The sequence below is a fragment of the Myxine glutinosa genome, chromosome 8 (genome assembly GCF_964187855.1).
Source record: "Myxine glutinosa chromosome 8, kmMyxGlut1.1, whole genome shotgun sequence".
NCBI lineage: Eukaryota > Metazoa > Chordata > Myxini > Myxiniformes > Myxinidae > Myxine > Myxine glutinosa.
The window spans coordinates 152,843,195-152,865,743 of record NC_136268.1 but is presented as its reverse complement, the minus strand read 5'-3'; the positions used below and the strand labels follow the sequence as shown (position 1 = coordinate 152,865,743).

Sequence of the window (22,549 nt, the reverse complement as noted above, 5' to 3'; positions counted from 1 at the left end):
AAGCAAAGGAAAAACATTTTTAATAAATGAGAAGGATAATAATAATAACAATAATAATAATATATCAATAATCTTTATAAGTTATAGTAACAGCTGAATGAATAACTTGGTCATACAATCTTCCAGCTTCTGTCATAGAGAGGCAAATGTGCAGTGCAAAACGATTTCTTTAAGGGGGCATTATTTGCAAAGTTGCAAACTTGCAAATTTGAAAAAACTTGCAAAGTGAACTCCAGATTCATGAAATAATGGAAAAACATTGTACGCAATTGTAATTTCAATGTATAGGAAACGGAATCCTGATTTCAATGGCCACTTACAGCAAATGTGTGTTTACATAATATTAGTTTACATTTTCCCCTATAACTTTGGAATTCTTAATTCTTTTCACTTCAAATTTGGCACAGATATTGATAATGACCCAACAAAGATATTAATAGAGTTGTATTGTATTATGACCTTGGGTTTTTAATTTAAAGGATGTCAATTCTCATTGGACGATTAATGGTTGCCATGGCAACACGAAATGCCAATTATACAAATGCATCAATTAAAATGTTTGTTTCCTAGTATTGTATATATGTACCAAGTTTGAACGTAAATGGACTTGTCATAGAGAAGATATAAGCTGAAAAGTGGTAATTCATCATTTGTATGCATCTGGTTACCATGGTAACCATGCATAATATAATGCTATGTAATGTATACCAATGTAATGTTCATATATCAAGCAACATGTACATATATAGTTTTGCATATTTTCAATCAAGACATTTTATCAAAAAGTGCATTACTGTGATTTTGTGTTGTTTTTACTGTGTTCAGTGTAATGCTCCCTTAACACTTCAGTAACAACTTATTTGCAACGCCGAACAATTTACAAGTTTCTGCCTCAAAGGTAGATGTACAGGTTTCTGCCTCAAAGGCAGATCTACACGTTTCTGCCTCAAAGGTAGATCTACACGTTTCTGCCTCAAAGGTAGATCGACACGTTTCTGCCTCAAAGGTAGATCTACAGGTTTCTGGCAAAAAGATCTCAGATCAAAACTATTAGTTTCGCGGAAAGGTTCAGCAATTCACCGGTTTTCAAGAGATCCTAAATAAAGGTATCATTCACGCAAGATAACGTACAGTACAATAATAAATAATGATATAACATACAGTAAAATAATAAATAATGATATAACGTACAGTAAAAAAATAAATAATGATATAACGTACAGTAAAATAATAAATAATGATATAACGTACAGTAAAATGATAAATAATGATATAACGTACAGTAAAATAATAAATAATGATATAACATACAGTAAAATAATAAATAATGATATAACGTACAGTAAAATAATAAATAATGATATAACGTACAGTAAAATAATAAATAATGATATAACATACAGTAAAATAATAAATAATGATATAACATACAGTAAAATAATAAATAATGATATAACATACAGTAAAATAATAAATAATGATATTACATACAGTAAAATAATAAATAATGATATAACGTACAGTAAAATAATAAATAATGATATTACGTACAGTAAAATAATAAATAATGATATAACGTACAGTAAAATAATAAATAATGATATAACGTACAGTAAAATGATAAATAATGATATAACGTACAGTAAAATAATAAATAATGATATAACGTACAGTAAAATAATAAATAATGATATAACATACAGTAAAATAATAAATAATGATATAACGTACAGTAAAATAATAAATAATGATATAACGTACAGTAAAATAATAAATAATGATATAACATACAGTAAAATAATAAATAATGATATAACGTACAGTAAAATAATAAATAATGATATTACGTACAGTAAAATAATAAATAATGATATAACGTACAGTAAAATAATAAATAATGATATAACGTACAGTAAAATAATAAATAATGATATAACGTACAGTAAAATAATAAATAATGATATAACGTACAGTAAAATGATAAATAATGATATAACGTACAGTAAAATAATAAATAATGATATAACATACAGTAAAATAATAAATAATGATATAACGTACAGTAAAATAATAAATAATGATATAACGTACAGTAAAATAATAAATAATGATATAACATACAGTAAAATAATAAATAATGATATAACATACAGTAAAATAATAAATAATGATATAACGTACAGTAAAATAATAAATAATGATATAACGTACAGTAAAATAATAAATAATGATATAACATACAGTAAAATAATAAATAATGATATAACGTACAGTAAAATAATAAATAATGATATAACGTACAGTAAAATAATAAATAATGATATAACATACAGTAAAATAATAAATAATGATATAACGTACAGTAAAATAATAAATAATGATATAACATACAGTAAAATAATAAATAATGATATAACGTACAGTAAAATAATAAATAATGATATAACATACAGTAAAATAATAAATAATGATATAACGTACAGTAAAATAATAAATAATGATATAACGTACAGTAAAATAATAAATAATGATATAACATACAGTAAAATAATAAATAATGATATAACGTACAGTAAAATAATAAATAATGATATAACATACAGTAAAATAATAAATAATGATATAACGTACAGTAAAATAATAAATAATGATATAACGTACAGTAAAATAATAAATAATGATATAACGTACAGTAAAATAATAAATAATGATATAACGTACAGTAAAATAATAAATAATGATATAACGTACAGTAAAATAATAAATAATGATATAACATGCAGTAAAATAATAAATAATGATATAAAGTACAGTAAAATAATAAATAATGATATAACGTACAGTAAAATAATAAATAATGATATAACGTACAGTAAAATAATAAATAATGATATAACATACAGTAAAATAATAAATAATGATATAACATACAGTAAAATAATAAATAATGATATAACATACAGTAAAATAATAAATAATGATATAACGTACAGTAAAATAATAAATAATGATATAACGTACAGTAAAATAATAAATAATGATATAACATACAGTAAAATAATAAATAATGATATAACATACAGTAAAATAATAAATAATGATATAACATACAGTAAAATAATAAATAATGATATAACATACAGTAAAATAATAAATAATGATATAACGTACAGTAAAATAATAAATAATGATATAACATACAGTAAAATAATAAATAATGATATAACGTACAGTAAAATAATAAATAATGATATAACGTACAGTAAAATAATAAATAATGATATAACGTACAGTAAAATAATAAATAATGATATAACGTACAGTAAAATAATAAATAATGATATAACATACAGTAAAATAATAAATAATGATATAACATACAGTAAAATAATAAATAATGATATAACGTACAGTAAAATAATAAATAATGATATAACGTACAGTAAAATAATAAATAATGATATAACATACAGTAAAATAATAAATAATGATATAACATACAGTAAAATAATAAATAATGATATAACATACAGTAAAATAATAAATAATGATATAACATACAGTAAAATAATAAATAATGATATAACGTACAGTAAAATAATAAATAATGATATAACATACAGTAAAATAATAAATAATGATATAACGTACAGTAAAATAATAAATAATGATATTACGTACAGTAAAATAATAAATAATGATATAACGTACAGTAAAATAATAAATAATGATATAACGTACAGTAAAATAATAAATAATGATATAACGTACAGTAAAATAATAAATAATGATATAACGTACAGTAAAATGATAAATAATGATATAACGTACAGTAAAATAATAAATAATGATATAACATACAGTAAAATAATAAATAATGATATAACGTACAGTAAAATAATAAATAATGATATAACGTACAGTAAAATAATAAATAATGATATAACATACAGTAAAATAATAAATAATGATATAACATACAGTAAAATAATAAATAATGATATAACGTACAGTAAAATAATAAATAATGATATAACGTACAGTAAAATAATAAATAATGATATAACATACAGTAAAATAATAAATAATGATATAACGTACAGTAAAATAATAAATAATGATATAACGTACAGTAAAATAATAAATAATGATATAACATACAGTAAAATAATAAATAATGATATAACGTACAGTAAAATAATAAATAATGATATAACATATAGTAAAATAATAAATAATGATATAACGTACAGTAAAATAATAAATAATGATATAACATACAGTAAAATAATAAATAATGATATAACGTACAGTAAAATAATAAATAATGATATAACGTACAGTAAAATAATAAATAATGATATAACATACAGTAAAATAATAAATAATGATATAACGTACAGTAAAATAATAAATAATGATATAACATACAGTAAAATAATAAATAATGATATAACGTACAGTAAAATAATAAATAATGATATAACATACAGTAAAATAATAAATAATGATATAACGTACAGTAAAATAATAAATAATGATATAACGTACAGTAAAATAATAAATAATGATATAACATACAGTAAAATAATAAATAATGATATAACGTACAGTAAAATAATAAATAATGATATAACATACAGTAAAATAATAAATAATGATATAACGTACAGTAAAATAATAAATAATGATATAACGTACAGTAAAATAATAAATAATGATATAACGTACAGTAAAATAATAAATAATGATATAACGTACAGTAAAATAATAAATAATGATATAACGTACAGTAAAATAATAAATAATGATATAACATGCAGTAAAATAATAAATAATGATATAAAGTACAGTAAAATAATAAATAATGATATAACGTACAGTAAAATAATAAATAATGATATAACGTACAGTAAAATAATAAATAATGATATAACATACAGTAAAATAATAAATAATGATATAACATACAGTAAAATAATAAATAATGATATAACGTACAGTAAAATAATAAATAATGATATAACATACAGTAAAATAATAAATAATGATATACCGTACAGTAAAATAATAAATAATGATATAACGTACAGTAAAATAATAAATAATGATATAACATACAGTAAAATAATAAATAATGATATAACATACAGTAAAATAATAAATAATGATACAACATACAGTAAAATAATAAATAATGATATTACGTACAGTAAAATAATAAATAATGATATAACGTACAGTAAAATAATAAATAATGATATTACGTACAGTAAAATAATAAATAATGATATAACGTACAGTAAAATAATAAATAATGATATAACGTACAGTAAAATGATAAATAATGATATAACGTACAGTAAAATAATAAATAATGATATAACGTACAGTAAAATAATAAATAATGATATAACATACAGTAAAATAATAAATAATGATATAACGTACAGTAAAATAATAAATAATGATATAACGTACAGTAAAATAATAAATAATGATATAACATACAGTAAAATAATAAATAATGATATAACATACAGTAAAATAATAAATAATGATATAACGTACAGTAAAATGATAAATAATGATATAACGTACAGTAAAATAATAAATAATGATATAACGTACAGTAAAATAATAAATAATGATATAACATACAGTAAAATAATAAATAATGATATAACGTACAGTAAAATAATAAATAATGATATAACATACAGTAAAATAATAAATAATGATATAACGTACAGTAAAATAATAAATAATGATATAACGTACAGTAAAATAATAAATAATGATATAACGTACAGTAAAATAATAAATAATGATATAACGTACAGTAAAATAATAAATAATGATATAACGTACAGTAAAATGATAAATAATGATATAACGTACAGTAAAATAATAAATAATGATATAACATACAGTAAAATAATAAATAATGATATAACGTACAGTAAAATAATAAATAATGATATAACGTACAGTAAAATAATAAATAATGATATAACATACAGTAAAATAATAAATAATGATATAACATACAGTAAAATAATAAATAATGATATAACGTACAGTAAAATAATAAATAATGATATAACGTACAGTAAAATAATAAATAATGATATAACATACAGTAAAATAATAAATAATGATATAACGTACAGTAAAATAATAAATAATGATATAACGTACAGTAAAATAATAAATAATGATATAACATACAGTAAAATAATAAATAATGATATAACGTACAGTAAAATAATAAATAATGATATAACATACAGTAAAATAATAAATAATGATATAACGTACAGTAAAATAATAAATAATGATATAACATACAGTAAAATAATAAATAATGATATAACGTACAGTAAAATAATAAATAATGATATAACGTACAGTAAAATAATAAATAATGATATAACATACAGTAAAATAATAAATAATGATATAACGTACAGTAAAATAATAAATAATGATATAACATACAGTAAAATAATAAATAATGATATAACGTACAGTAAAATAATAAATAATGATATAACGTACAGTAAAATAATAAATAATGATATAACGTACAGTAAAATAATAAATAATGATATAACGTACAGTAAAATAATAAATAATGATATAGCGTACAGTAAAATAATAAATAATGATATAACATGCAGTAAAATAATAAATAATGATATAAAGTACAGTAAAATAATAAATAATGATATAACGTACAGTAAAATAATAAATAATGATATAACGTACAGTAAAATAATAAATAATGATATAACGTACAGTAAAATAATAAATAATGATATAACATACAGTAAAATAATAAATAATGATATAACATACAGTAAAATAATAAATAATGATATAACGTACAGTAAAATAATAAATAATGATATAACATACAGTAAAATAATAAATAATGATATACCGTACAGTAAAATAATAAATAATGATATAACGTACAGTAAAATAATAAATAATGACATAACGTACAGTAAAATAATAAATAAATGTAATGGACAGTACAGAGGTCTGCAATTCCATTTGTAACCTTCCTCCTGCGATTATCACCATTTGAATGATCTTCAAATATATATACTGCATACATACAGGGATCTAAATAAAATGTGGCCCAGGTGCCAAATGCCACCGAAAACTCTGTCGGGCCACCAAAACCTGCTCCTGGGTGGCCCGTGTGGCCACTTGTGTCAAATTGTTCGAAATATCTTTTTCATCGACATATTCACTCGTTACTTATCATTATGCAATCTCAACCAACAAAACTTGCCAAAGGGACTAAGGGTCATATGGCAAAGGTTGTAGCGACTTCAAATACTCTCCTCACTTGGAGTTCCGAAGGTGGACCGACACAAATTATCTCCGTAAGCGTGTACCGTGTAGTGCCACTTCCGGTGGGAGAGGGTATTATGAGTGATGCTTTAGAACCTTCAATTGTATCACGACTAAGAGGACTCCCTCCATCTTATTTTCACACTCACTTAGCATACGTTGCTTTCGACTTGACTGCAAATAATCTGGAGGAATTCCCATGTTTTACTGCTATTTTCCACCTCGGGAAGGTGTGTAATATGTAGCAACTCGAGTGTCATTCCACGCCTTTGTGGAATTCTTCTAAGACCACCTCAAATGGCAAAAGTAATAAGAATAATGATAATAGCGTAATAATAATATTATTATTACAGTACCGTATTTCCAAAATAATAATATAAATAATAATAATAGTAAAAAGATGATTAGTGCTACAAAACCTTAATATAGACCAACAGAGACATATTAAGGACATTTCCATAAAACAGAATTAAAAATAAAAAGCTTTTTTTTTTGCATTCTCCTCATGCGATATTCGCCCAAGGTGGTTGAGACATTGAAGAAGAACCTATCTCAGCCACTTATCAACAAGACCAATTCCGATTGGACGCTCTCTGCTGAGATCATCACCTTCCAATGCCCAAGGTAGGACGAGTCTTTTCAGTGTTCAGCAGTCCAATTGGAGGTTGTAGAGTCTGGGGTGGGGACACCACGGCCATTGCAGAATCCTCTTCATCAACATCTGTGACTGGGAGACGAGATTGTGTTCTTCTTCTTTGAAGACGCCCAAATAAAAGCTTTGTGGTTCTTTTTAATTCTGTTTTATTGAAATGTCCTCAGTTTGTCTCTGTTAATGTCTATATTAAAATAATATTAACAATAATTGGCAGTAATGAAAAGAATAACGTGATCCCCTATGAGCGCTCCTGGAGATAGATTTCAAATTATTTTATGTGATTAGAACAAGCGTTACGCCTCGGTCCCCCCTCGGTCAAGTGATGTGAGTTTACAAAGTGGGAGACGCAGAAAACATGGAGTCGATAATATTTGCGAGTGGGTTGGAGACACACCCACACACCAGATTAAAAGCTAGTAGTTCGTGTATTTTTCCAAGATATTGCGCTCACAAGGTTCAGACATATATGGTGGCGGCCATCTTGGATTTTAACGTGGCGACCCAATTTTCAATAGCGTTCTTATGCCTAGATACAGTCGCGCACCAGATTAGAAGTGAGTAGTTGGTTTATTTTTCAAGACATTCCGCTCAAGGTTCAGACACATATGTGGTGGCGGCCATCTTGTATTTTGACGTGGCGACCCAAATTTTCAATAGCGTTCTTCCTTATGCGTAGATACACCCACACACCAGATTAGAAGTTGGTACTTCGCTTATTTTTCAAGATATTCCGCTCACAACGTTCAGACATATATGGTGGCGGCCATCTTGGATTTTGACGTGGCGACCCAATTTTCAATAGCGTTCTTCTTATGCCTAGATACAGTCGCGCACCAGATTAGAAGTAGTTGGTTTATTTTTCAAGACATTCCGTTCAAGGTTCAGACATATATATGGTGGCGGCCATCTTGTATTTTGACGTGGCGACCCAAATTTTCAATAGCGTTCTTCCTTATGCCGAGATACACCGACACACCAGATTAGAAGTTGGTACTTCGCTTATTTTTCAAGATATTCCGCTCACAAGGTCCAGACATACATGGCGGTGGCCATCTTGGATTTTGACGTGGCGACCCAATTTTCAATAGCGTTCTTCCTTATGCCTCGATACACCCACACACCAGATTAGAAGTTAGTAGTTGATTCATTTTTCCAAGATATTCCGCTCACAAGGTTCAGACATTTACTTTCAAGATATCGCGCTCACAAGGTTTAGATATGGTGACAGCCATCTTGGATTTTGACATGGTGACCTAATTTTCAATAGGGTTCTTCCATATGCCTAGTTGCACCCACACACCAAATTAGAATTCGGTCCTTCGCTTACGCACGCACACACGCCCGCAGGAACGGACGCACACACGGACGGAGGGGAAAACCATAGTCCCCCTTTCACTCCGCTGTGCGACGGGGGACAATAAGGGTAACCCCCCTAATCTCACCCGACGCCGTCAGCTGCAAACACAAACTCACGCAAAAAGCTGATCCAGGTGTCCCATTACCAATCAGCTCGCTATCGCTTGGCAAGCCCGTCGTTCTTCATCAACCGTGTCGTTGGAGTGCTTGCTCGAGTGCTTAAGCCACTTAGCAAGCGCTCTACAAGCTGCTTGGTAATGGAACACACCCCTAAACATGTGCTAGACCAAGCTTTGTTTGCATGCCCCTAACGCCGCCTTTGGGTACAGAAGCAAGGCCGCGACCTTACAATATGCACGCATCGTTAGCCGCATGATAGAATTATATAAAGCATGTATGCGGCACAGGCACGAGATTACCCAATGCCCAAATGCAGAGCGATATAGTGCCAGAAATCAGTGTACAGTGCATGACTTCTGATTGCTGTCTAATTTTAGGAGAGATGAGAATGACCCATTTGATCACATGGTGCTGCTCCAATGATCACGTGGTGCTGAGGCACCATCTCAAAGATGTGAATTTCGGATTTCCTATCATTTCATGACTACAATTATCACGTCAGTGGCTGAAAGTTGTGTAAAGCGAAGGATCGCTTTGGGGAAACAATAAATGGATTAATATGTGAGGAAATTCTTCTTCAGCAAACATTAAAATTGTCCTCATACTATTTTGCTTTAAGTTAGTAGGTAGATGATTGAATAGCCGATGGCAGTGTTCTGTGATTACAAGTTACGAGGTTGCTGGTATGAAAAGTGATGAAATTTGATATGTACGGGTCATGAGAAATAGTAATTTAAACGTGGATACTGATTTCTATGAATTCATTTTTTTTATGAATGGTCGGGTTACCAAAAATGCAGGTGGGCCACAAAAAAACAAAAAAAATAATAATAATCTGTTTAGGTGGCCTGGCACACCACAAAAAAAAAAAAATTAAGCGTGACCCCTGACATACATTAGATATATTAAAGGGTTGCACCTTCAACTCATTCATAGACAAGTATATTGGCACCGTCTATATTCTTACGGTTGAGCAATAAAAGAAACCCCCTCTAGTTAATTACTCGACAACATATGGACTGCATTACTCAGTTATTTCTTATTAAAGGTATAGTCTGGAGGCACTTCCAGGAAATGTGACAGTAGGGGTACACTCATGTTACAAGCTGGCAACAATGTTTTTCTGAAAGCCCAGACCTCTAGGAACCCAAAAAGTCTTGTTGCCAGCTTGGGAAATGGTTTGGACCAGATTTGTGGCTATTTTTCAAAATGGCCGCCTACATTTTTGGTGTTTTCTAATATTTGAGCTCTAGAACTTATATCTGGCTGTCTTAAAGGTCTCTAGGGTTATGACCTTATAACATATAGTCATACAACAATCCTCACCCAAATTGGGGTGCATGGCATATCTATAAGTGGTTTTATTGAAGCAAAAAGGCAAAAATATGCCTGAAAAACGCCTTCATTTTGATTTTTCCAAATCACTAAATTGCATACTGTGAAGTTGTTCTTTGGTCAATTTCTTTCAAAATAGTTTTAAAATTTGCCCAGATCCCTCCTCTTCATTAGCAAATCTTCAGGAATATACCCAAGTTCTCAGAAAATATGTTTTATGCATGATCAGCTACCCCTACCCCCTAAATCACAAAACGTGCCAATTTTCAATATTTCCAGATTCCAACCAATATCATTGTTGTATGACTTTTTCTCATCATGATAGGTCCAAATTAACTTACTCTATGTGATTAGGTGTTAATAAAAATTGAATTTCACACTTTAGTGAAAATCCAAGATGGCTGCCAAATGGCCAATAAAATATAATATTTCACATTATGACGTTAAGTTAAGGTAATGCAGTCTACCATTTGATACCAACACATTTTTGAGACATAATATATTGCAATAATGATGCTTTCCTTTGTATCCTTCCTCAGGTCCTGCCCGAATCATCATTTTAACATAATTGTTGTGTTAACAATGTACTATAACATATTGCTTGTTGCATGTGCTGTAAATAGCTTTCAGTGTTGTGGTAGACATAGTCTTTGTCTCTTTCCAGATATGAATGAAGATGGAACCTGTAGCTGTGATAGGCGGGAGACGGAAGAGAGAATCAGTTGCACTGGACATCGACTGGAGCACATGCCTCATTTGCCAAGGCAACAGAAAAAATGAAAAGACAACCAAGCCCACAGATGTTGGTCTCGAACGCTTTAAAGACTGTGTGATTACGAGACAGAAATACCATGACCATGAGTACATCTCATCTGAATCTGATGTTCAAAGCCTGATGTCGATGTTTCAGAGATTTGAGGTCTTCAACAAAGAGTCTGAGAAACTTGTATGTCTCACTACTGGGGATATTGCAAATGCCGCAATTAAAAAGGACCTGCTATGTGCGGAGAAGGTTGGACATCAAGTGGCCCGTACCTTTGTGACTGAGCGTTTCATTGAGAAAAAGACCAGCCTACACACAAGCATCCCAAAACAAAAGTTGAAGACATTTGCATCCATGTTTGCTGTTGAGGTGTCCAAGGACAAGAAGAAAAAGGGTACTGCTATTGTCAAAGCAGATCGCGATCTGTTTCAACGACTGATTGTTGTCATGGAGGCAGGCAGAGATATTGACATAGATTCACTTCTCACACAAGAACTTTGCCATGTACCTTTAGCTCTAGCCAATACTGATGGGACCCTCAGACAAACAAACAAGTCACAGTTGCTACCTCTTCTAGAGAAAGATGGTGTGTCTCAGGCAAATGCCCCAGCATCTAACACACCAACATGCACAATTGTTGATGGAATGGCCTTAGTTCAGGCATTGGGAAAGCCAAAGGACACAAAGACATTTGGAGACTATGCCAAGAGGGTCGTAGCTGCAGTGTCAAACAACTTCAAGGAGCCCTGTAACCGTGTGGATGTGGTCTTTGACTGCTATGAAAAGCACTCAATCAAAGATGCAACAAGAAAGAGGCGGGTTGGAAAGGGTCGTGGCATTAGATGTGAAATAAGCAACAGAGATCTCAAGCTACCACAGCAATGGAAATCTTTCATGGATGTCAATGACAACAAAGTGGCTCTTACAAAGCTTCTCAAGGAAGAACTACTTGAACATGAACATGAAGCCACACAGGAATTGGTGGTTAGTGGTGGAAACAATGGCATGGCTGCCTCTTCCACAGGCAGGAACATGGAGCATCTCTGTTCATCACAAGAGGAGGCAGACACGCGTATGATTCTTCATGCTCTGGAAGCAAAGGCTAGAGGATATGAGAGGATCGTCATCACCAGTAGTGATACCGATGTATTATTGCTTTTGATGGCCTTCCAGCCCCAAATGCCAGAAGAGGTATGGATGAAATCAGGGACCTCTAAATACAGGCGCTACATTGCTGGCCACAAAATTGATTGCACTGATGATGTCAGGGACAGTCTTCTAGCTTTCCATGCCATTACAGGATGTGACAGCACCAGTCAACTCGCAGGCATATCAAAGAAGGCAGCATGGAAAATATTTTGTGAAGTTCCTCACCTACTCTCCCAGCTAGGGGTTGCACATGTTCCAAGTGAAGAGATTTGTGCAAAGGCTGAGGAGTTTGTCTGCCGTCTTTACAACCCGAAAGGAGACGCAAAGGAAATCCAGGCGCTGAGATGTTCCCAATTCAGAAAAGTTGGTAAAAAGCCAGAGAACATGCCACCAACAGAGGATGCATTGCACCAGCACATTTTAAGGGCACATCATCAAGCCCTTGTGTGGCGAAATGCCAATGTGCCAAATCCAGGAATCCCCAATCCAACAACATCCGGCTGGTACCTTGAGGACAACCAGCTGATGCCCCGTCTCATGACCAAGGAAGGGCTCACAGCAGAATGTGTCAAAATTGCGACGTGTGCATGTACCTCAAAGGCCCGTCCATGTCTAACTGGCAGGTGCAACTGTAGGAAAAATGGATTGCGGTGCACATTGGCATGCAAATGTGCAGACTTATGCAGGAACCCCCTCAATGACTCTGATAGTGATTAGACGACATGCATGGAAACTTGAGTATATTCCATAATGTCATATTGTTACTATGCTGGCTGTATTTGACGTAATGTAACTAGTCTTGCTTCAGCTCTGTTCCACCAATGTATTACTAGTCTATGATATGACTGTATCCCACATTCTGTCACTTATGTATGAATAGCCAGATTAGCTTGTTGGGTATGACTTTGTTAATTCAGTGCCAAATATTTGTTTAGTTTAAAGGTGCAAGCATTGCATTGACGTTTGTATTGTTTGGATCAGTGTAACATAATAATGTTTGCATTATGTATACAAGTTATGTATGTTTATTTTTGTTTTACATTAAATAATATAGCTTATATTTTACAATCTTCTATGTCTTCATTTATGTAAGTGCCTTGTTTGTCAGCTATGTTGGAACTAATATACTCCGCAAACAAGGCACTTCCAAATCCACACTACTTTCCTGAAATTCAAATGTTATAAAACATAAATTTTACATAAAGTCCCCCTCTAAAATAATACATCTTCAACTCATCAAGACTCTTTCACATACATGTGACCTATAGAATAGTAGTGCCTCATATATTTAGTATAAATGGAACATTTTAGAAGTGCCTCTGAATGAAATTGCAGTCTTATGGTCTCGCGCCACCAAATATTCTATGGCCATTTGGCAGCCATCTTGGATTTTCACTAAAGTGTGAAATTCAATTTTTATTAACACCTAATCACATAGAGTAAGTTAATTTGGACCTATCATGATGAGAAAAAGTCATACAACAATGATATTGGTTGGAATCTGGAAATATTGAAAATTGGCACGTTTTGTGATTTAGGGGGTAGGGGTAGCTGATCATGCATAAAACATATTTTCTGAGAACTTGGGTATATTCCTGAAGATTTGCTAATGAAGAGGAGGGATCTGGGCAAATTTTAAAACTATTTTGAAAGAAATTGACCAAAGAACAACTTCACAGTATGCAATTTAGTGATTTGGAAAAATCAAAATGAAGGCGTTTTTCAGGCATATTTTTGCCTTTTTGCTTCAATAAAACCACTTATAGATATGCCATGCACCCCAATTTGGGTGAGGATTGTTGTATGACTATATGTTATAAGGTCATAACCCTAGAGACCTTTAAGACAGCCAGATATAAGTTCTAGAGCTCAAATATTAGAAAACACCAAAAATGTAGGAGGCCATTTTGAAAAATGGCCACAAATCTGGTCCAAACCATTTCCCAAGCTGGCAACAAGACTTTTTGGGTTCCTAGAGGTCTGGGCTTTCAGAAAAACATTGTTGCCAGCTTGTAACATGAGTGTACCCCTACCACCTTTTCTAGGCCACTTTTGGGGATATGCCTCCAGAGTAGTAAAGATTAGCTCCCTTCCCATTGTGTAGTAATTAAAGCATATATACGTTGTTAGGCAGGATTCCAACCCCTCGTGTTGTGGAAAGATGTTGGTTCATGGGTGGGCGAGAACGGTCCGCATGGAACCTTCCAGAGGGAGGCGGGGCTGAATGAACGGCCACACGTGACTAACATCAACCAATGGTAGGCCGTGGAACCTCCTAGAGGGAGGCAGGGCTGAATGAATGACAGCACCCCAATGGTAGGCCGTGGAACCTCCCAGAAGGAGGCGGGGCTGAATTACCGCATGCCAATGGTAGGCCATGGAACCTTCCAGAAGGGCATTCCCCCCGATAAAAGTCCATACCGATCATAGCCCGGGCTGGTGGTTTTTCCGTGCTGACCTTCCTCTGAGCTGGTTCTTCCTCCGTGCTGATCATTCTCCGGGCTGGTCATCTTCTGTGCTGATCCTCCATAGCGATCCATACGCCACGCACAGGAACTGCCCAAATCAGCGTCCGCATGTCCTTCCGGTAAGAGTCTAACCAGTGTGTGATTCACCCTGTGTGCGAGTGTGCCAGGTGCCCGTGTTGGGAATAGTTAGGTAAGGATTTATGTTAAGTCTGCTTCTCGTCCTTTTTCTGTGCTTTTTGTCCCCCGTCACACTGTGGAGCGTAAGGGGACGATGGTTTTCCCCTTCGTCCGTGTGTCTGTCCATGCGTGCATGCGTAAGCGAAGGACCGCCTTCGAATTTGGTGTGTGGGTGAAACCCACGTCAAAATCCAAGATGGCAGCCACCATGTATGTCTGATGCCATGTATGTCTGAACCTTGTGAGCGGATTATCTTGAAAAATAAGCGAAGTACCAACTTTTAATCTGGTGTGTGGGTGTATCTCGGCATAAGGAAGAACCCCATTGAAAATTGGGTCACCACGTCAAAATCCAAGATGACCGCCGCCATGTATGTCTGAACCTTGTGAGCGGAATATCTTGAAAAATAAGCGAAGTACCAACTTCTAATCTGGTGTGTGGGTGTATCTAGGCATAAGGAAGAACGCTATTGAAAATTGGGTCGCCACGTCAAAATCCAAGATGGCCGCCACCATATATATGTCTGAACCTTGTGAGCGAAATATCTTGAAAAATAAGTGAAGTACCAACTTCTAATCTGGTGTGGGTGTATCTAGGCACAAGGAAGAAACCTATTGAAAATTGGGTCGCCACGTCAAAATCCAAGATGGCCGCCGCCATGTATGTCTGAACCTTGTGAGCAGAATATCTTGAAAAATAAGCGAAGTACCAACTTCTAATCTGGTGTGTGGGTGTATCTATGCAAAAGGAAGAACGCTATTGAAAATTGGCTCGCCTCGTCAAAATCCAAGATGGCCACCACCATATATATGTCTGAACCTTGAGCGAAATATCTTGAAAAATAAGCGAAGAACCAACTTCTAATCGGGTGTGTGGGTGTACCTAGGCATAAGGAAGAACGCTATTGAAAAGTGGGTCGCCACGTCAAAATCCAAGATGGCCACCACCATATATATGTCTGAACCTTGTGAGCGAAATATCTTGAAAAATAAACGAACTGCTAACTTCTAATCTGGTGTGTGGGTGTATCTACGCATAAGGAAGAACGCTATTGAAAATTGGGTCGTCACATCAAAATCCAAGATGGCTGCCGCCATGTATGTCTGAACCTTGTGCGCGGAATATCTTGAAAAACAAGCGAAATCCCAACTTCTAATCTGGTGTGTGGGTGTACCTTGGCATAAGGAAGAACGCTATTGAAAATTGGGTTGCCACGTCAAAATCCAAGATGAACGCCACCATGTACGTCTGAACCTTGTGAGCGAAATATCCTATCATAGCATAGCATGTTTCCTGCGTCTTCCACTTTGTCAACTCACATCACTTCCCCGACGGGGGACCGAGGCGTAACGCTTGTTGTAAATAAAGACGTGTACATTGTATTTCCTCCCGACGTGCCCGTGTGCGTCTTTTCCCCCATTGACCCAGCATCATTCGAACCGAATTCGGCTGGTCGATTAGGTCCGTGGATCACGCAGTGTAAAACCGCGACCCACACCGCACGATTCGCTCGGTGCGCTTGATTGAACAAGGTGTGGGATTGCGAGGGGTTCAATACCCGTCTTCCCGGTCACGAAGGGATTCGGATCACGGTCGATAACACTTCGACCCGTGGTTGGGGGATTGGCGATTGGAGTTGCTTCGCAACCCGCCACGCGCGAGCTTCGTCACGGTCGACGGCCCGTGGACCCGGTGTCTGTGGGGAAACGGGATCTTAACCCTCCCTTCCCCCCTTAGTACGTCGACAGACACGGGATTCGAAACAATATTTTAAAGGTGCTTCAAAATGAAATCTACCTTTAGCCTACTACTCTATGGTCTTTAATCTACTCCATGATACACTGAATCTTGTGGTGAGGCAGTTGCCCTGAAACAACTTGCCTCTGCCTCATGGAAGGCAAATCCAACTGTAGGTAATCTCAGTTCCTCTCACAAATCTCGGAGCAAGTGTGTGTCTACCCTCAGGAGAGCAAGGAACCGCCGTCTCTCTAATCTCAAGACTGAACTCTCAAACCTGTCTCCCTCCTCCAAACCCTGATGGCATCTGGTCAAATCTGTTTCTGGTGTTTGTTCCCCTCCATCCCATCCCTTACCTCAAATGGCCATACAGCTGACACCACACGTGAAAAAGTTGAATGCCTAAACTCTGCCTCAAAATCTTGTGTCCCAAACCCGTCTCTCTTTGTACCCACCTTACCCAGTCGTACACAGCTGCTCCTGGACTCTGTGTCCTTTCCTCCTGACAAGGTGGAAAAGTTTCTGTCAACCCTCGACTCTGATTCTGCAACTGGACCTGACGGCATCAGCCCACGGGTCCTAAACTCCTGCTCTCCAGCTCTATCTCACCCTCTCTTTTGTTCAAGGTCATCTGCCATCAGCTTGGAAATCAGTCAACATTAACGCTTTACACAAAAAAGGTGAAAAAACAGATCCTTGCAACTACAGACCAATCAGCCTGCTCCCAATTATCGGCAAAGTCATGGAATCCATCATTGCTTCGGATATCAAATCCTTCCTCTAATCCAATGGCTTGATCTCGGATCATCAATTTGATTTCAGACCAGGTCACTCTACTCTGGACATGCTGCTTATGCTGTCCCCACAATGGATAGAGGTCCTCAATGCCAGACAGGAAATCAGAGCCGTCTCCCTTGACACATCTCGTGCCTTCAATACGACCTGGCACCCCGCTCTGCTCACCAAACTCTCCTCCTCTGGTATCCATGGAAACCTCCACGCATGGCTTGCAGACTTCCTCGCTGGTCGCAGTCAATGTGTGGACCTGAATGGAATTCTCTCATCTCCCCTTCCTGTTCAGGCTGGAGTTCCCCAAGGTAGTGTTCTGGGCCCTGTGCTTTTTCTGGTCTTCATCAATGATCTCACTGACTCTCTGGAAAATCCTCTCCATCTCTTTGCTGATGACTCCACTCTGCCGCTCCATACTTCATCCTTCAGATCGGCAGTCTGCAGCCTCCTCACTCTCCGTAGACCTGGACAAAATCACAAACTGGTCAAACAAATGGAACATGTCTTTCAATCCTGACGAATCTCACACTCTCACCATGACTCTCCGAAAAGACCGACTGGATAATCCTCCCATCTGTCACTCAAGCTTTTGGGTCTCACGATCTGCCATGATCTTTCCTGGGAAAACCACATTTCCAAACTGGCCTCCAAAGCCAGTCACCGATTGGGCATCCTCAATCATGTGAAGTCCTTCCTTGGCACACCTGAGCTCCTCACCACATACAAGGTTTTCTTCCGCAGTTCAATGGAATACTGCTCTCCCCTCTGGGCTGGTGCTCCTGCCTCACGCTGTAGAAACCAAAGCTTTCAGAATCATTGGTATCTCCAGTGATGAAGCTGATTCTGAGGGCCTTTCACTCGCTCACCGCAGGCAGGTTGGTGGTCTTTCTGTCCTCTGCCGACTCCTCTCTGGCCTAGCTCCCCCAGCTCTGTCCCCCAAATATTCCTTCAGGTCGCACAGGATCTGCCAGCAACCCTCTTCTGATGAAACAGCCAAAATCAAGACTCTCTGCTCACCTTCACCCTTTTATTCCTCTTTTCTCCCGCCTCTGGAACAAACTCCCACACTCTCTTCAGTCTCATTCCTCCCTCCAGGTCTTTAAAAACAGCTGTTCACCACCATGTCTTATCTTACCCCATTCCAACACCTTGATCTTTTCTACCTCCGTTAATTAACCCCAGATCCACCTTTTTGAAATACCGACTTCTTTCCTGGAAGTCCTTGCAGTGTCCATTAGTTTTAAACCTCTCCCACCCCCTACCCCCATTTTCCCCTGCCCCCTCCCCCTCAAACCCACTTCCTCCCACAGATCTCGCAATGTCCCCGTTTTCTACCATTATTGTGCTTGTGTGCTTCCCTCTCTCTCCCCATCTCGCCTCCGGCTCCCTTTATTATATGTTTTATGTGACCGTTTGTTTTTTAATGATTAATGTAGGCACTTACACGAGCCTCGATCTTGTATACCCCAAAAAATAAAAATAAAACTAGAACAATGCGACTGTCGCCAATATGCCTCCGCATAGTCCTACAACGGGTAGATGCCATCACTCTGGATAGGTATGGGTAGGGGATCACGTTTGTGAAGTTTCGTGTTGATCGGATAAAGTTCATTTTTCTATCCAAGATGGCTGCCTAACCACGTGACCTATGACCATCATTTTGAAACTATATGCAGCAGTGCTGATAGATGATATTGGTAAAATTTCACATCAAAAGGGTGAGCGGTTTCCGATATAATTTCATATTTTCCTTCAATCCAATATGGCTGCCAAACCATGTGACCTATGAAGTCATAAATTTAATATTTCAATACAATTCGGTCATAGATCATGTGCATGCAATTTCTGACTTTTAGGAAAAGGAATTCGATGAAAACATTTTTGTCTGGTATACCACTTCACCGATGATGTCATCATTATCATGCTTTTGTTCGCCATTGGGAGTACTTGACAATGTGGCAAGTTTCAAATTTTTCCATTCAGCGGTTTCCGAGAAATAATTTTTAATTATTTGCCGTTAATCCAAGATGGCTGCTATACCACATGACCTATGAGGTCACAATTATCATAAAAACATTCTGCATGGGTGTCACTCCGACAATGAACTTTTCATCTCAATCGGCCATATGGTTGCTGAGAAAAACAAGGTTTTGTCTGTACGGACAGACGGACAACCCGAAAACATAATGCCTCCGGCGACTTTGTCGGCACCTATGTGAAACACGTAACATTTGCACCAACACCTATGTGATTTCAGTGTTGTCGTATAACGCTCCGTCCCAATGATATAGTTGCCAAGATTCAGAGAAGAAAAGCGGTAGGATAGAAATGATCCATGGTGTGAGGGGAGCGATGCGACCAAAGGAGGGGGGGGGGGGGGAGTCAGTGAGGTGGGTGTTCCCGTTCCCACAGTAGGGAAATTTTGTAACTTTAACCTTAAATTTTACATTAAAAGACAATCTTTTATGCAAAATTAAAGCAGAATAAGAAGAAAAAGACATAAAATGTCATAGCCCCCGTGGTTTTAGCAATTTTACTGTACGGAGTTAAAGGCCGTCAGTCGGCCATCTTTGGTCGGATTACAAAACAAAACCTTCCACATATGCATCTGCATACTCTCATGTTTGTCTTTGTGCCAAGTTTGAACAAAATTGGTCGAGGCATGTCCGAGAAATTGGTTGGGGGGACATGTTTAAGTAACAAAATGGTCGCCAGTCGGCCATCTTGGATCTGATCTCAAAAATAAATAACGTACATACGTAAGCTATCATTCATTATCTGTGTGCCAAGTTTGAACAACATCGGTAAATGTCCAAGAAAAGGTTGAAGACGTGTTCAGCACCGGGTTGTTTTTTTGACAACTAAAATGGCCACCTGTCGGCCATCTTTGATCGCATCGCGAAACAAAATGACGTGCATGTGTGTACCATCATGTATTGTCCTTGTGCGAAGTATGAACAAAGTCGGTTCATACATCGAGATATGGTTGTGGATACATGCACGCACGCATGGACGAAAGGTCAGTCGGACGAGACCCAATCCATAAGCCCCCATTTTGTCCAAGTCCAACAGGGGCAAATCATGTTTTCATGATTATTTCAAGTTGATTGTTTATTAACATGTAACTCATGAAATGTTTTGGACCTAACATTGGATTTAACAACTAACGGAAATACATGTTGTAATGAATAAAATATAAACTTCAATTTAAAGATAAACTCTGAGTGTAGGACCTTGCCCTACACTCCAATACAGACCTTAGTTAAATCTACTGCAATTACCTCATGTCACTGGGATGCTTGGGACCTCCCACTAAGATTTGTGCATATACTGTGCATACGGCTAACACAGTGCAGGTGCGGTTCTCATTGGTTAGTTGTTTACCTCTGCCACAGAAAGTGGACGGGGGTTATGTTTTCACCCCTGTCTGTGAGCAGGATATCTCAAAACGTCGTGAACGTATTTGGACAAATATTGGTGGACAGGTTGAGTGCGTAACAAAGAAGAATTGTTTCAATTTTGGTGAAGATCCGGATCCGAATCTAGATAGGAGAATTTATTTTTAATTTTCAAGCGATTCTTCACCATTGAGCGATGGGGTCAAGAACGATACATAGCTCGATATTGCAAAAAGTTGTGGACGAGGAGTTATGACAAAACTAGGTGGATGAGTTAGGTGACGAGAACAAGCAGATTACATTTTGGTTAAGGTCCAGATTCAGATCCGGCCTATCAGTGGGATACAAAACATAATCTTTTCTGCCTGGCGGAAGTATGTGCTCTACCGAGTGCTGTTCTCATTTGCCCTACGTTACATCGTGTCAGTCAAGCAATGAGAAACGTCCTACATTTGGCGGGTCAATAATGCTCGTAAATGCGACGGCATTTGTCAATTGATGGCGCGTACCTTGAACAGGAGCTGCCTGGCCAATCAAATGCTGAGACCATGGATATTTTTCATGCAGCATTGAGAAAAACCGCTAGAAGGCCGACAAACCTCGTTACGCAATACGAAAATCGATCAAACACTTTGATGCGACATTTTGTGAAAGCGGTATTTTCCTTTATTATTGGACCGTTCAAAAACAAACAAAAAGTGGGAGACTCCTGCCAAAATCCATACACTTGGCAACTATGCATGGACTACGTACAATTATCACCAATAAGGAACACCTAAGAGACTAGTGCAGTTGAAGTTCAGTGCCAATTACGCACCAAATAGGGCCTTTGTTACAAAAGCCAAAGACTTTTGATCCGATTCCCTCCAGGCAAAGCATTTTATTATGGCCACCGATATCAACGATAAAGGACTATCGACAGAGGGCAACCTTGTATACACAATCCAATGGCAAGATGCTTGCATGTACATGTAGAAAAAAAATTCCAAATCAGGAATTGCACAAATGAGGAGGAAGAAAAGTGCAGAGCAGGGCACCTGTCTGAAAAGAGTCTTGCTCCAGTGAAGGCTGTGGGGTAAGGGCAGTTGATGGTTGAGGGCTGTAGCTCGGTTGGTATTGCTGTGGAGCAAACTGCATGGGCTGCTTGATGGCATCTGTGTCGTTTGTGTGAGATAGTGACGCGGTGGTAAACACCTGCTGAGTGTGTAGACTGTGTATCGGCTGAACCGCACA

The 22,549-nt window shown here is 35.7% G+C and overlaps 1 protein-coding gene across 22 annotated transcripts in view; it reads right to left on the bottom strand.

The window, feature by feature from the left end:
* Nucleotides 1-22,549, bottom strand: part of CAPRIN1 (cell cycle associated protein 1) — a 273,536-nt gene that overhangs the window by 2,364 nt on the left and 248,623 nt on the right. For all 22 annotated transcript variants that reach the window (XM_068103406.2, XM_078783857.1, XM_078783858.1 and 19 more), the window contains one exon: nucleotides 22,354-22,537. In XM_068103406.2, the coding sequence (XP_067959507.2) occupies nucleotides 22,354-22,537 (184 nt within the window). The remainder of the gene's footprint in view (nucleotides 1-22,353; nucleotides 22,538-22,549) is intronic.